Source organism: Oncorhynchus mykiss, chromosome 17, assembly GCF_057628025.1.
Source record: "Oncorhynchus mykiss isolate SJ-2025 chromosome 17, ASM5762802v1, whole genome shotgun sequence".
Taxonomy (NCBI): Eukaryota; Metazoa; Chordata; class Actinopteri; order Salmoniformes; family Salmonidae; genus Oncorhynchus; species Oncorhynchus mykiss.
Window position 1 is genome coordinate 38,151,014 of NC_143038.1, and position 16,675 is coordinate 38,167,688.

Below are 16,675 nucleotides of genomic sequence, written 5' to 3' on the forward strand. Positions count from 1 at the left end.
CTCATTTCAATGTTGATAGTAAAATGGTTTGTTCGAACCAACGTCATTGTTTCAACGCCATGCAACACGGGGCCACCCAGGAGTGTGTGCTTAGCCCCTCCTGTACTCCCCGTTCACCCACGACTGTGTGGCCATGCACAACTCCAACTCCATCATCACCAATGACGATGAGACAGCCTACAGGTAGGAGGTCAGAGACCTGGCAGTGTGGTGCCAGGACAACAACCTCTCCCTCAACGTCAGCAAGAACAAGGAGCTGTCGTGTATTACAGGAAACAGGGGCAGGTGCACACCCCCATCCATATCAACGGGGCCGCAGTGGAGAGGGTCAAGAGCTTCAAGTTCCTCAGTGTACACATCAATGTCCTCTAACTCCAGCACAGTTGTGAAGAAGGCACGGTAGTCCCTCTTTTCCCTCAGGAGGCTGAAACGATTTGGCATGGCCCCTCAGATCCTTAGGAACTTTATAGCTGCACCATTGAGAACACCCTGACTGGTTGTGTCACCGTCTGGTATGGCAACTGCACATTAAAACTGAAAGTGGATCTACCTAAACCAGTACGGACTATTGGAACTTTGAGAGTTAACATCCCTGTGAACAGGTTTGGTGTCTCATATAATACATTTTTTACAGAAACTGCAACGTGTACGCTAAGAATTGGGAAGCAACTACAGGGAGTGCACATTTAATAATAAATTGAACATAGTACAAAATAAGAAACGTGAAAAGTGTACAGACATGAAACAGAAACAGTCAATAACAGTCAATAACACCTGGGGAAAGAACCAAAGGGAGTGACAGATATAGGGGAGGTAATCAGGAAGGTGATGGAGTCCAGGTGAATCTCATGAAGCGCAGGTGTGCGCAACGATGGTGGCAGGTGTGCGTAATGATGAGTAAACTGGCGACAACGAGTGCCAGAGAGGAGGAGCTGGAGTAGACGTGACAGTACCCCTTCCCTGACGCTTGGCTTCAGCCTCGGGATGCAGACCAGAGGGACGGTCTCAAGGACCAGGAGTGGGCCGATTGCTTCTGCTGTGGGGCAGGAACCTGTAGAGCTGGGCTGAGGCGCGGGAACCTGTAGAGCTGGGCTGAGGCGCGGGAACCTGTAGAGCTGGGCTGAGGCGCGGGAACCTGTAGAGCTGGGCTGAGGCGCGGGAACCTGTAGAGCTGGGCTGAGGCGCGGGAACCTGTAGAGCTGGGCTGAGGCGCGGGAACCTATAGAGCTGGGCTGAGGCACGGGAACCTGTAGAGCCGGCTGAGGCGCGGGAACCACGAATCAAGTCAAATCAAATTGTATTAGTCACATGCACCGAATACAACAACCTTACAGTGAAATGCTTACTTATGAGCCCCTAACCGACAGAGCAGTTAAAAAAAATATGGATAAGAATAAGAGATAAAAGTAACAAGTAATTAAAGAGGAGCAGTAAAAATAACAATATATACAGGGGGGTGCCGGTACAGGGTCAATGTGTGGGGGCACCGGTTAGTTGAGGTAGTATGTCCTGTACATGTAGGTTAATTAATTGAAGTGACTATGCATTGATGACAACAGAGTGGCAGTGGTGTGGAGAGGGAGGGGCAATGTGAATAGTCTGGGTAGCCATTTGACTAGATGTTCAGGAGTCTTATGGCTTGGGGGTAGAAGCTGTTTAGAAGCCTCATGGACCTAGACTTGGCGCTCCGGTACCGCTTGCCGTGTGATAGCAGAGACAACAGTCCATGACTAGGGTGGCTGGAGTCTTTGACAATTTTCAGGACCTTCCTCTGACAATGCCTGGTATAGAGGTCCTGGATGACAGGAAGCTTGGCCCCAGTGATGTACTGTGCCATTCACACTACCCTCTGTAGTGCCTTGCGGTTGGAGGTCGAGCAGTTGCCATACCAGGCAGCGATGGTGCAGCTGTAGAACATTTTGAGGATCTAAGGACCAAATCTTTTCAGTCTCCTGGGGCAGAATAGGCTTTGTCGTGCCCACTTCACGACTGTCGTGGTGTGCTCGGACCATGTTAGTTTGTTGGTGATGTGGACACCAAGGAACTTGAAGCTCTCAACCTGCTCCACTGCAGCCCCGTCGATGAGAATGGGGGCGTGCTCGGTCCTCTTTTTCGTAGTCCACAATCATCTCCTTTGTCTTGATCACGTTGAAGGAGAGGTTGTTGTCCTGGCACCACCCGGCCAGGTCTCTGACCTCCTCCCTATAGGCTGTCTCGTTGTTGTCAGTGATCAGGCCTACCACTGTTGTGTCATCTGCAAATTTAATGATGGTGTTGGAGTCGTGCCTGGCCGTGCAGTCATGAGTGAACAGGGAGTACAGGAGGGGGCTGAGCACGCACCCCTGAGGGGCCCCTGTGTTGAGGATCAGTGTGGCGGATGTGTTGTTTTCAACCCTTACCACTTGGGGGGCAGCCCGTCAGGAAGTCCAGGATCTAGTTGCAGAGGGAGGTGTTTAGTCCCAGGGTCCTTAGCTTATTGATGAGCTTTGAGGGCACTATGGTGTTGAACGCTGAGCTGTAGTCAATGAATAGCATTCTCACATAGGTGTTCCTTTTGTCCAGGTGGGAAAGGGCAGTGTGGAGTGCAATAGAGACTGCATAACCTGTGGATCTGTTGGGGTGGTATGCAAATTGGAGTGAGTCTAGGGTTTCTGGGATGATGGTGTTGATGTGAGCCCAAACCAGCCTTTCAAAGCACTTCATGGCTACAGACGCGAGTGCTACGGGTTGGTAGTCATTTAGGCAGGTTACCTTAGTGTTCTTGGGCACAGGCACTATGGTGGTCTGCTTAAAACATGTTGGTATTACAGACTCGGACAAGGAGAGGTTGAAAATGTCAGTGAAGACACTTGCTAGTTGGTCAGCACATGCCCGCAGTACACGTCCTGGTAATCCATCTGGCCCAGCGGCCATGTGAATGTTTGACCTCTCTAAAGATCTTACTCACATCAGCTGTGGAGAGCGTGATCTCAGCGCACAGTCTTCCGGTACAGCGGGTGCTCTACACATATTTCATTGTTATTTGCCTCGAAGTGAGCATAGAAGTAGTTTAGCTCGTCCGATAGGCTTGTGTCACTGGCCAGCTCTCGGCTGTGCTTCCCTTTGTAGTCTGTGATGCTTTGCAGGCCCCGCCACATCAGACGAGCGTCATAGCCAGTTTAGTACGACTCGATCTTAGTCCTGTATTGATGCTTTGCCTGTTTGATGGTTCGTCGGAGGGCATAGCGGGATTCTTTTAAGCTTCCGGGTTAGAGTCCAGGTCCTTGAAAGCGGCAGCGCTAGCCTTTAGCTCAGTTCGGATGCTGCCTGTAATCCATGTTTTCTGGTTGGGGTATGTACGTACGGTCACTGTGGGGACGACGTCATCGATGCACTTATTGATGAAGCCAATGACAGCTGTGGTGTACTCCTCAATGCCATTGGCGGAATCCCGGAACATATTCCAGTCTGTGCTAGCAAAATAGTCCTGTAGCTTAGCATATGCTTCATCTGACCACTTTTGATCTAGTGATTGGTGCGTCCTGCTTTAATTTTTGCCTGTAAGCAGGAATCAGGAGGAAAGAATGATGGTCGGCTGAGGCGTGGGAGAATGTAGAGCCTGCTGAGGTGCGGAAACTTGTAGAGACGGGTGAGGCACGGGAACCTGTCGAGCCGGCTGAGGCACGGGAGCCTGATGAGCCGGCTCAGGCATAGGATCCCGTCGAGCCGGCTGAGGCATGGAAGCCTGACGAGCCAAACGAGACTTGAAAACCTGTCGAGCCAGCTGAGGCATGAAAGCCTGATGAGCTAGCTGAGGCATCCCTGGTAGCTTTGGCAATGGAAGCCTGACACGCCAACCAAGGCTTGTGAACCTGTCAAGCCAGCTGAGGCATGGAAGCCTGACGAGCCAGCTGGGGCATCCGCAGTTGCTTTGGCAGCTGCCCTTGGACCTGTAAAAAACACCAGTAAAAAACAGCAAAAGAAAATCACTGTTACTCTGTAAAGCGTTATATTGTAATGTGTACGCTAAGAATCGGGAAGCAAGTACAGGGAGTGTATTTAATAAATAACGGTATATGGAACAAACAAAGAACCACGACTAGCATACAGACATGAAACATATAAACAGAAACAATAACGCCTGAAAAACCGAAGGGAGTGACAGATATAGGGAAGGTAATCAGGAAAGTGATGGAGTCTAATGAGGCGCAGGTGCACGTAACGATGGTGACAGGTGGGCGTAATAATTAGTAAACTGGCGGCAACGAACGCCAGAGAGGAGGAGCTGGAGTAGACGTGACACAGGATACCCACTGAACAGACACTGGTTGAATCAACGTTGTTTCAAAGTAATTGGTCAACGTATTGTGATGTGGAATCAACGTGGAAAATACATCAGATTTTAGTCATCAGTTTAGTCACCAGTACTGTTTTCATCTCATTTCAACCAGCATTGTAAACATTTAAATAAGGGTAAAAATGTAACTTGAATACATTGACTTAACCTGACTAACAGGTTGTTACATCAATTTAATTTCAACATAATCATCAGAACTATATACAGTGCCTTGCGATTTAATCTTCATAGGGAAGTCGTTAAGAGCAAATTGTCTTTTGCCGTAACAGCATGGTTTAATTAAATCATAATGACAAACAAACACACACACTGCACTGTGCTGTCAGTCACTATGGACAGACAAGTGTAGGGTGCGAGATGCGACTGAAATTTTGCGAGTAGGGAGAGAGGGTGGAGGAGGAGGCTTGGCTTGAAGTGCTGGGCATCTTGTTATGACATGATTTACTGGAATTAGGCTTCTATGAAGGAATTTTGAATGTCTTTGAACTTGAGAGATTTGGCTTAACGTTGGATCAGAGCTAACAATCTTGTGTGTGCAGAGCAGCACTAGAACATAAACACAACTTACCTTACCTTTCTTACCAACTTACAACTTACCTTTCTGTAAATCTGTAAATCCAATGTGGAACATGATAATTATAGTATCCTTAACTAGCATTGAAAATGTTAATCCATTCTTCTCTATTTAAAAATGTATCTTCCTAATTTTTGAATCACACTTGTAATGTCGTCAGTTGGCTATAGTAAGCGATGCTTCGGAGAGGGAGGGCCAGGTAGTTTACACACACACACACTGGCAAAGATTTCCAGCTGGCAGGCAGACACTAGAAGACGTTTGAGTGACAGAGTGAGGGCTTGCATAGGCGTTTGTTGCAATTTTTGTGGGACTGGAAAAAAAGGCTTGTAACGTAAAAGAACGTTGTTAACCGGTTCCCATGCTTTTAAAATAACGGTTCTGTTCCAGAAATATATAGATCACCTTCGTTCCTGGTTCTAACTCTGTTCCTCAAATATTATTTTCTGTTTTTAAATTCTGTTCCCTGAACTGGTTCCAACACCTGATTACAAGGGATTGGAGCAAGTAGGTTGGCTGCTAGGCATTTGTATATTACAGCATATTAATACTAGGTGTTTTATATAACATGCGCTTCTAGAGGCCTAAACAAAGGCTTCCAAACTGTCCGTGATTACAGGGTAAAACAGATTAAATGGACGTGGTTGAATATTCAACCATTATAGGTTTAATAAATCCTCTTAAGGATCGAACCCTTTTTTAAAATTTTCCCCTAAAATGACATACCCAAATCTAACTGCCTGTAGCTCAGGACCTGAAGCAAGGATATGAATATTTTTGATATCATTTGAAAGGAAACACTTAGAAGTTTGTGGAAATGTTAAATTAATGTAGGAGAATATAACACATTAGATCTGGTAAATGATAATACAAAAAAATAATGTATTTTTTGGATATTTTTTATTACCATCATCTTTGAAATGCAAGAGAAAGACCAAAATGTATTATTCCAGCCAAGGCACCATTTAGATTTTTGGCCACTAGATGGCAGCAGTGTATGTGCAAAGTTTTAGACTGATCACATTATCCTACGTTAACTCAACCGTCCCGCGGGGGACCCACCGATCCTGTAGAGGTTTTAAGACCCACTGCCAGTCTGATCTGGCCCGTATATACATTTTTAATTGTTTGGGAACTACTAACACATATCACTTAAATTGATACAGGACTCTCACTAACCGGGTGGAACAAATATAGCCACTTTCAAGGCATGCCTTAAAATATGTTAATGAGCCAGCGATTCTTTCCCCTCCCACAATACTTTTCTACAATGCACCATCATTTATAGTATGCAGCATTAAATATACAGCAAAACAATAATACAGTACGTTCTTGTTGAATTGTATTGAAAAAGTATTAAGGAATTGCTAATAGTGTGTATGTAACTATATATTACAGCATACCAACTGATATTTGGTGTTTTATATCACTTGCAGGCCTTAACAAAGGCTTCTAAACTGACAGTGACTACAGGGACAAACAGATCAAAAGGACAAGGCCAGCCACTCAACCATTACAGGTTTGCGACTTGCTGCCACTCTGATCTGTCCCCTATATCAGGTATTCCCAAACTGGGGTACGGGGTACGCACAAGGCCATCGGGGTACGCCAAATAAAAATATGAATCACATTTTCAAACAGTACATTTATATTTTTCAGTGGAGCTATCCAGTATTTTTTTTTCTTGCCTGAGTAGCCTCTTTTCACTGACAGAAATAAAATTAAACCATCTAGTGTTCAGCGAAATAACAACACAATGTCAAATACAGGTAGCCTAGTCAAATAATTAACATCCAATCACATTAACTGTTACTCTCTCACGGGAAACCTTCACTCTTGCACAGACATTTAGAAACGAAACATGAGAATGTAAAAAACAAGCCACGGGAGTTTTTTGAGCGAGAATAAATATGACTTTCAAGTAGTAAGACATGTATAAAAGCAACAGATACCATTAATAAGAAGGGGCTAGAAGCGTCTTATATGGTGAGCTACCCCATACTATTGTGGAGGACTTAATTCTTCCTGCTGCTGCGGATATGGTTGGGACAATGCTGGGGGAAAAGGCCCAAAAAACTATACAGACAATGCCTTCATCAAACAACATTGTTTCAAGACGCATCAGTGATATGGCAGGAGATGTTTTGAAACAATTACTGCTTCACATACAAGCTAGTGAATTATATGCATTACAGCTGAGTCAAGAGACCATGGTGGGCCTGGCACAGCTCTTGGTATATGTCCTTTACGTTTATGGGGGATCAATTAAGGATGACATCCTCTTCTGCAAACCATTGGAAACCAGGAAAACGTGAGAGGATATGTTTAAAGTACTGGACAGCTTTGTGACATCAAATGGACTTTGGTGGTCAAGATGTGTTGGTATCTGTACTGATGGCCCAAAAGCCATGACAGGGAGACACAGTGGAATGGTAACGCGCGTGCAAGCATTTGCTCCCGACGCCACTTGGGTACACTGCAGCATCCACCGAGAGGCTCTTGCTGCCAAGGGAATGCCTGACAGCTTGAAATACATTTTGGGCACTACAGTGAAAATGGTTAACTTTGTTAAAACAAGGTCCTTGAACTCCCTTGCATTTTCTGCATCATGCAATGATCAAATCCAAGTTTATTTGTCACGTGCGCCGAATACTACATGTGTAGACCTTACAGTGAAGTGCTTACTTACAGGCTCTAACCAATAGTGCAAAAAATATATTAGATGAACAATAGGTAAGTAAAGAAATAAAAATAACAGTAAAAAGACGGTGAAAAATAACAGTAGCGAGGCTATACACAGTCAGGTTTATTGTGGTAGTATGTACATGTAGATATTGTTAAAGGGACTATGCATATACGATGAACAGAGAGTAGCAGTAGCGTAAAAGAGGGGCTGGGGGGGGGGGGTACACAATGCAAATAGTCCGGGTAGCCATCTGATTACCTGTTCAGGAGTCTTATGGCTTGGGGGTAGAAGCTGTTAAGAAGCCTTTTGGACCTAGACTTGGCGTTCCGGTACCGCTTCCCGTGTGGTAGCAGAAAGAACAGTCTATGACTAGGGTGGCTGGGGTCTTTGACAATTTTCGGGCATTCCTCTGACACTGCCTGGTATAGAGGTCCTTGATGGCGGGAAGCTTGGCCCCAGTGATGTACTGGGCATTACGCACAACCCTTCTGTAGTGCCTTGTGGACGGAGGCCGAGCAGTTGCCATACCAGGCAGTGATGGAACCACTCTCGATGGTGCAGCTGTAGAACATTTTGAGGATCTGAGGACCCATGCCAAATCTTTTCAGTCTCCTGAGGGGGAATAGGCTTTGTCGTGCCCTCTTCACGACTGTCTTAGTGTGTTTGGACCATGATAGTTTGTTGGTGATGTGGACACCAAGGAACTTGAAGTTCTCAACCTGCCTAGTCAAGCTATTAGAATCCCTGACCAGCTCACAGCTAACTTTTTACTTTATTCTGAATGCTAACCAGTCTGGTTTAGATTTGGACATAGCACTCTTTCAAGTCTATGCTTGTTTTACATGTTGTGTTAAATTGCCTAGATCATAAAATCATTGTGCTGCCTTATTTACAGACCTTTCCAAAGCCTTCAACACTGTTGGCCATTCCCTACTCATTAAAAGACTGTCTGAAATGGGACTGGATCAGGAGTCTAGCAAATTCTTTAAGACTTATAATACAGACAGGACACAATGTGTGCTTAACTGATGGTGTCAAGTCTAGTTTCCTCAATATTATCAAAGGTGTACCTGTCACGGTCGTCCTCCTCTTCATCTGAAGAGGAGAGGCGAGAAGGATCAGAGGACCAAAATGCGGCGTGGTATGTGTTCATGATGAGTATTTAATAAAAGAAAGCACTGAACACTGAATACAAAAACAATAAACAAATAACGACCGTGAAGCTACAAATGAGACCTGTGCTGACACAAGCCACTAACATAGACAATCACCCACAAACAAACAGTGCAACCCAGGCTACCTAAGTATGATTCTCAATCAGAGACAACTAATGACATCTGCCTCTGATTGAGAACCATACTAGGCCGAAACATACAACTCCCCAAATCATAGAAAAACAAACATAGACTGCCCACCCAACTCACGCCCTGACCATACTAAATAAATAAAAAACAAAGGAAATAAAGGTCAGAACGTGACAGTACCACAAGGATTGGTTTTGGGACTATCTATTGAATCCTGTAATATTGTATGCAGACGATGTGGTTATGTATGCCATTGCGCCAACTGTTGATCAAGCTATGTTACAGCTGCAATCTTATTTTGTTACATTACAGAAAGGCCTTGTTGATTTACAACGTGTACTTAATGCAGGCAAAATGAAATATACACTACCAGTCAAAAGTTTTAGATCACATAGGGTTTTTCTTTATTTGTACTATTTTATGCATTGTAGAATAGTAGTGAAGACATCAAAACTACGAAATAACACATGGAATCATGTAGTAAACTAAAAAGTGTTAAACAAATCAAAATGTATTTTTTATTTGAGATTCTTCAAATAGCCACTCTTTGCCTCGATGACAGCTTTGCACACTCTTGACATTCTCTCAACCTGTTTCACCTGGAATGCTTTTCCAGCAGTCTTGAAGGAGTTCCCATGTATGCTGAGCACTTGTTGGCTGCTTTTCCTTCACTCTGCTGTCCGAATCATCCCAAAACATTTCAATTTGGTTGAGGTCAGGGATTGTGGAGGCCATGTCAACTAATGCAGCACTCCATCACTCTCCTTCTTGGTAAAATAGCACTTACACAGTCTGGAGGTTTGTTTGGTCATTGTCAAGTTGAAAAACAAATGATAGTCCCACTAAGCCCAAAACAGATGGTATGGCATATTGCTGCAGAATGCTGTGGTAGCCATGCTTGTTAAGTGTGCCTTGAATTCTAAATAAATCACAGACAGCGTTACCAGCAATGCACCTCCACACCTCCTCCATGCTTTACGGTGGCAAATACACGAATAAAATACAATCTATGTAATCCGTTCACCCACACCGCGTCTCACAAAGATACAGCGGTTGGAAGCAAAAATCTCCAATTTGGACTCATTAGACCAAAGTACAAATATCCACTGGTCTAATGTCCATCATTCAAATGTATTTATAAAGCCCTTCTTACATCAGCTGATGTCTCAAAGTGCTGTACAGAAACTCAGCCTAAAACCCCAAACAGCAAGCAATGCAGGTGTAGAAGCACGTGTTTCTTAGCCCAAGCAAGTCTCTTATTATTGGTGTCCTTTAGTAGTGTCTTCTTTGCAGCAATTCACACAGTCCCCTCTGAACAGTTGATGTTGATGTATCTGTTACCTGAACTGTGAAGCATTTATTTGGGCTGCAATTTCTGAGATTGGTAACTCTAATAAATGTATCCTTTGCAGCAGAGTTAACTCTGGGTCTTCCATTCCTGTGGCGGTCCTCATGAGAGCCAGTTTCATCATCATAGCGCTTGATGGTTTCAAAGTTCTTAAAATGGTTCCGTATTGACTGACCTTCATGTCTTAACCTTTTGTGACTAGGGGGCAGTATTTTCATTTTTGGAATATGCTAGAATATGCATATAATTGACAGCTTAGGATAGAAAACACTCTAAAGTTTCCAAAACTTAAAAAATTTTTGTCTGTGAGTATAACAGAACTGATATTGCAGGCGAAAGCCTCAGAAAAATCCAATCCGGAAAGTGCCTCATGTTTTGAAAGCGCTGCGTTCCAATGCGTCCCTATTGAGCAGTGAATGGGCTATCAACCAGATTACTTTTTCTCCGTATTCCCCAAGGTGTCTACAGCATTGTGACGCAGTTTTACGCATTTATGTTGAAGAATACCCGTAAGCGGCTACATTGCGCAAGTGGTCACCTGATGCTCTCAGAGTGATTCTCGCGTAAAATACAGAGGTAGCCATTATTCCAATCGGCCCTACTGAAAAACCAATTGTCCCGGTGGATATATTATCGAATGGATATTTGAAAAACACCTTGAGGATTGATTATAAACAACGTTTGCCATGTTTCTGTCGATATTATGGAGCTAATTTTGAATATTTTTCGGAGTTTTCGTGACTGCAATTTCCGGGCGATTTCTCAGCCAAACGTGAAGAACAAACAAGCTATTTCGCCTACAAAAATAATATTTTTGGAAAAAAGGAACATTGGCTATCTAACTGGGAGTCTCGTGAGTGAAAACATCCGAAACTCATCAAAGGTAAACGATTTAATTTGATTGCTTTTCTGATTTCCGTGACCAAGTTACCTGCTGCTAGCTGGACAAAATGCTATGCTAGGCTATCAATAAACTTACACAAATGCTTGTTTGATTTGACCTGCCACCATTGTTACGCGCACCTGCGCTTCATGAGACTCACCTGGACTCCATCACCTTCCTGATTACCTCCCCTATATCAGTCACTCCCTTTGGTTCATTACCTAGGCATTGCTGACTCGGTTTCATGTCTGTACACATTTTGTGTTTCTTGTTTTGTACTAGTTTCCATTTATTATAAAATTTGCACTCCCTGTAGTTGCTTCCCGATTCTTAGCATACACGTTACAGAATAATGCCTCACCAAAGGAAAGCCTCAGCAGGCTCTGCGGGTTCACGCGCCTCGTGCCGTCTCTGCGGGTTCACGCGCCTCGTGCCGGCTCTGCGGTTCACGCACCTCGTGCCGGCTGAGGCGGCGCCGGCTCTGCGGGTTCTTGCGCATCATCCGGCTCTGCGGGTACACTCGTCTCATGCCTGCTCGTCGGGTTCCTCAGGGAGGAGGTACTGTCACGTCTACTCCCGCTCCTCTCTGGCGCTCATTGTCACCAGTTTACTCATAATTACACACACCTGTCACCATCGTTACGGAGCACCTGTGCCTCATGAGACTCATCTGGACTCCATCACCTTCCTGATTACCTTGTCTATATCTGTCACTCCCTTTGGTTCTTTCCTCAGGCGTTATTGTTTCTGTTTATATGTTTCATGTATGTACGCTACTCATGTTTCTTGTTTTGTTCCATGTAACCTTTATTAAATACACTCCCTGTACTTGCTTCCCAATTCTTAGCGTACACGTTACATCCTGTAACATGTCTGTCTCTTTCGAAGGTGCTGAACGCTTCTGTGACAACATTGAGGATATGATTGGCTATAGGCCCTCCTCCCTGGTCAAGTATTGTTGGCTCTACATTACCCCTACTATCTGCACAGTGAGTTTAAACCCAGTCCATTTTTATCATTATTCCATTCTTTGTTTTAATGGATACAACTGAAATTATGCTTACAAAACATTCTGCTGTCTATCAATGGCAAGGCATAATCAAAACAACAATGAAACAACATATTTCTGCCATCTTCCTTTCTCTCTTCAAGGGAACCTTTGTATTTTCCCTGCTGAAGTACAGCCCTTTGAAGTTCAACAACACATATTTGTACCCATGGTGGGCCTACTGGCTAGGCTGGTTCTTGGCTATGTCCTCCTTATCTCTCATCCCCATCACCATGGTCTACAAATTGTACTGGGGCAAAGGGACTTTCTGGCAGGTCAGTATGATGGGAAGTTTTCCCTGGAACATTTAAAAGTGTGAATGATTGCATCAAATTTATATTCTTGTTGTTGCTCTTTGTCACATTTACAAAGTTAACAATCTAGAAAATTTAAAATAGAAAAGCTAAATAAAATTAATCTAATCGGAAAGGCTGGGACCTTTCATCTGGTTCTTTCATCTCTAGCATAGAGTTTATGCACTATTCTGAGATTTGTAAGAATACTTTTGTAGCACATTGATTATACTTACTTTGAGACCACTTTGCTCCCAAGCGCCTCCAGACAATCTGTCGGCCAGCAGATGACCTTCCTATGATGATGAAGGAGGAGATGGTAGGTCTCTATGCTCTGGACCATGTTACTGACGATGAGAAGACATACAGCAATAATCTATAGACTGACTATTCTACTAGTTTTGGGGCTGGTTTCCCAGACACAGATTAAGCCTAGTGGGACTGAGACCATGATTTTTCGTCCAGGACAAGGCTTAATATGTGTCCGGGAAACCAGCCTTTTTTTGTTGTCTATTTTTGTAACTTAAAATATATATATATATAGATACACACACACACAGTGTCAAGAAAACGTATGTGATCCCTTTGGAAATACCTGGATTTCTGCATAAATTGGTCATCAAATTTGATCTGATCTTCATCTAAGTTACAATAATAGACAAACATAGTGTGCTTAAACTAATAACACTCAAATTATTGTATTTTTTTGTCTATATTGAATGCATCATTTAAACATTCACAGTGTTGGTTGGAAAAAGCATGTGAACCCCTAGGCTAATGACTTCTCCAAAAGCTAATTGGAGTCAGGAGTCAGCTAACCTGGTGGCAGGGTAGCCTAGTAGTTTGAGTGTTTTATTAGTAACCGAAAGGTTGCAAGTTCAAATCCCTGAGCTGACAAGGTACAAATCTCTCGTTCTGCACCTGAACAAAGCAGTTAACCCACTGTTCCTAGGCCGTCATTGAAAATAAGAATTTGTTCTTAACTGTCTTGCCTAGTTAAATAAAGGTAAAATGAAAAAAACCTGGAGTCCAATCAAAGAGAGGAGATGAGATGTTGGTTAGAGCTGCCTTGCCCTATAAAAAAACACCCGTAATTTGAGTTTGCTATTCACAAGAATCATTGCCTGATGTGAACCATGCCTCGAACAAAAGAGATCTCAGTAGACCTAAGAATTGTTGACTTGCATAAAGCCTTGATGTGCAAGATAAATGGTATATAAATGGAGAAAGTTTGGCACTGTTGCTACTCTCCCTAGGAGTGGCTGTCCTACAAAAATGACTGCAAGAGCACAGTGTAGAATGCTCAATGAGGTTAAGAAGAATCCTAGAGTGTCAGCTAAAGACTTACAGAAATCTCTGGAACATGCTAACATCTCTGTTGATGAGTCTTTGATACGTAAAACACTAAACAAGAATGCTGTTCAGGGGAGGACACCACGGAAGAAGCCACTGCTGTCCAAAAAAAACATTGCTGTACATCTGAAGTTTGCAAAAGTGCACCTGGATGTTCCACAGTGCTACTTGCAAAATATTCTGTGGACAGATGAAACTACAGTTGCCTTGTTTGAAAGGAACACACAACACTATGTGTGGAGAAAAAAGCCACAGCACACCAACATTAAAACCTCATCCCAACTGTAAAGTATGGTGGAAGGAGCATCATGTTTTGGGGCTGCTTTGCTGCCTCAGGGCCTGGACAGCTTGCTATCATCGACCAAAAAATAAATTCCCAAGTTTATCAAGACTTTTTGCAGGAGAAAGTTAGGTTACCTGTCCGCCAATTTAAGCTCAACAGAAGTTGGGTGATGCAACAGGACAACAACCCAAAACACAGAAGTAAATCAACAACAGAATGGTTTCAACAGAAGAAAATATGCATTCTGGACTGGCCCAGTCTCAATTGGGTTGAGGTCAGGACTCAACCCGATTGAGATATTGTGGCATGACCTCAAGAGAGCAGTTCACACCAGACATCCCAAGAATATTGCTGAACTGAAACAGTTTTGTAAAGAGGAATGGTCCAAAATTCCTCCTGACTTTTGTGCAGATCTGATCCGCAACTACAGAAAACGTTTGGTTGAGGTTATTGCTGCCAAAGGAGGGTCAACCAGTTATTAAATCCAAGGGTTCACATACTTTTTCCACCCTGCACTGTGAATGTTTACACGGTGTGTTCAATAAAGACATGAAAACGTATAATTGTTTGTGTGTTATTAGTTTAAGCAGACTGTGTTTGTCTATTGTTGTTACCTAGATGAAGATCAGATGATGACCAATTTTATGACCAATTTATGCAGAAATCCAGGTATTTCCAAATGGTTCACATACTTTGTCTCGCCACTGTATATATATTAAGAGTTTTTGGGGGCTTTGTGTTTTATATAGTTCATGTAGCTGCTCAGAGTTGTGCTTGAGTAATGTGGGGTATTAGGTTTCAACTGCAGTATGATGTATAGTGAGTGTAATATCATAGTTTTATTTAGCTTAATCAACTTAATATCTATAGCATAATGTGTGAAATCATAGAAACATATTTTTCTTAAGATTGAAATGATTAGTGGGTTGAAGACCAATCATAAAATAGCTACACCTAGATCACCTTAACATTTTGGGCCGGTTTCCCACACACAGAGAATCTCCATTGAACATGTTTTTTAGTCCAGGATTAGGCTTAATCTGTGCATACACTCAGTATACAGTAGTTCATCAATCCAAGTCGTTGACGTGTACCTTTTATTTTACCGGGTAAATTGACATAAATTGACAATCACCCCATTTGTAATGAACTATTCTTATTTGAACAAACAAAATGAACAACCTCAGGATCTAATTCTAAAGAATAATGTTATAAACCCCTGTGTGTAATTTGGTCACAAAAAAGATAATGCATTGTAGTCTACTGTTTAACTTCAAATCCATTTCTGATGTCTGTATCATGTTGTATCTTGCTGAAGTGTTGGTCGTGCAATACAAATCTACCACAGCAGGGGTTTTGATGTATTTGTTGAAAGTCAACAAGTACACCTGGAACATTGTACATACAGGTAACTGCCAAAAGAAAGGAAACACTTGAGGGATAAATGGGGGATACAAGGTCCATTGAAAGCAGTTGCTTTCACACAGGTGTGGATCCTGAATTAATTAAGCAATTAAAAACATCCCGTCATTCTACCCTGGCTAGAAGGAGAGATCTCTGACTTGAGGGGTCTCAAAGGAGCAAAGAGGGGTTTAAAGTGGGTTTGTGTGTCTCAGTCACCAGATCTCAACCCAATCGAACACTTATGGGAGACTCTGGACTGGTACCTGAGACAGCGTTTTCCACAACCATCAACAAAATATCAAATTATCGAATATCTTGTGGAAGAATGGTGTTGCATCCCTCTAATAGATTTCAAGACACTTGTAGAATCTATGCTGATGCGAATTGATGCTGTGATGGTGGCTCATGGTGGCCCAACGCCCTATTAAGACACTTTATGTTGGTGTTTCCTTTATTTTAGCAGTTACCTATATCTCATTATATCAACTTATGTAGAAATGTTCTATTTTATCTAATACTGTTTTACAAGATATTTTTGTTAACGTTTCTGTAATAAAATACTTTTAAACAGAACACTGATCCTTCTTACTCCTTATTTGTATTTATTTGACCTTTATTTAACTAGGCAAGTCAGTTAAGAACAAATTCTTATAAACAATGATGGCCTACGAAAAGGCCTCCTGCGGGGACTAGGATTAAAAATACAAATACGTTTCATTAAAATATAGGACAAAACAAACATCACGACAAGAGAGACAACACAGCACTACATAAAAAGAGACCTAAGACAACAACATAGTATCCAGGACAAGGCTTGTTCTGTGTCCATGAAACCAGCCCTTTTTTTTGTCTATTCTTGTTTATTTTTGTAACTTAAAGAGAAACCTAAGACAACAACATAGCATGGCACAACACATGACAACACAGCATGGTAGCAACACAATAGGACAACAACATGGTAGCGGCACAACATGGCAGCAGGACAAAACAGGGTACAAACATTATTGGGCACAGACAACAGCACAAAGGACAAGAAGGTAGAGGCAACACGTCACGCAAAGCAGCCCCAACTGTCAGTAAGAGTGTCTGGTGGGATGTAGGCCTATGTATCATTTAGCCTACAATATGTGATACAGACCAGGGTTGGGGTCAATTTGAATTTA

At 42.8% G+C, this 16,675-nt stretch overlaps 1 protein-coding gene across 1 annotated transcript in view; it reads left to right on the forward strand.

Moving 5' to 3' along the window:
• slc6a11a (solute carrier family 6 member 11a) overlaps positions 1-16,085 on the forward strand; it is a 33,079-nt gene extending 16,994 nt beyond the window's left edge. Inside the window, exons 12-14 of the mRNA XM_021568883.3 lie at positions 12,020-12,120; positions 12,284-12,454; positions 12,732-16,085. Of these exons, the coding sequence (XP_021424558.1) occupies positions 12,020-12,120; positions 12,284-12,454; positions 12,732-12,854 (395 nt within the window). The 3' untranslated portion in view covers positions 12,855-16,085. The remainder of the gene's footprint in view (positions 1-12,019; positions 12,121-12,283; positions 12,455-12,731) is intronic.
• Positions 16,086-16,675: the final 590 nt, after the last annotated feature.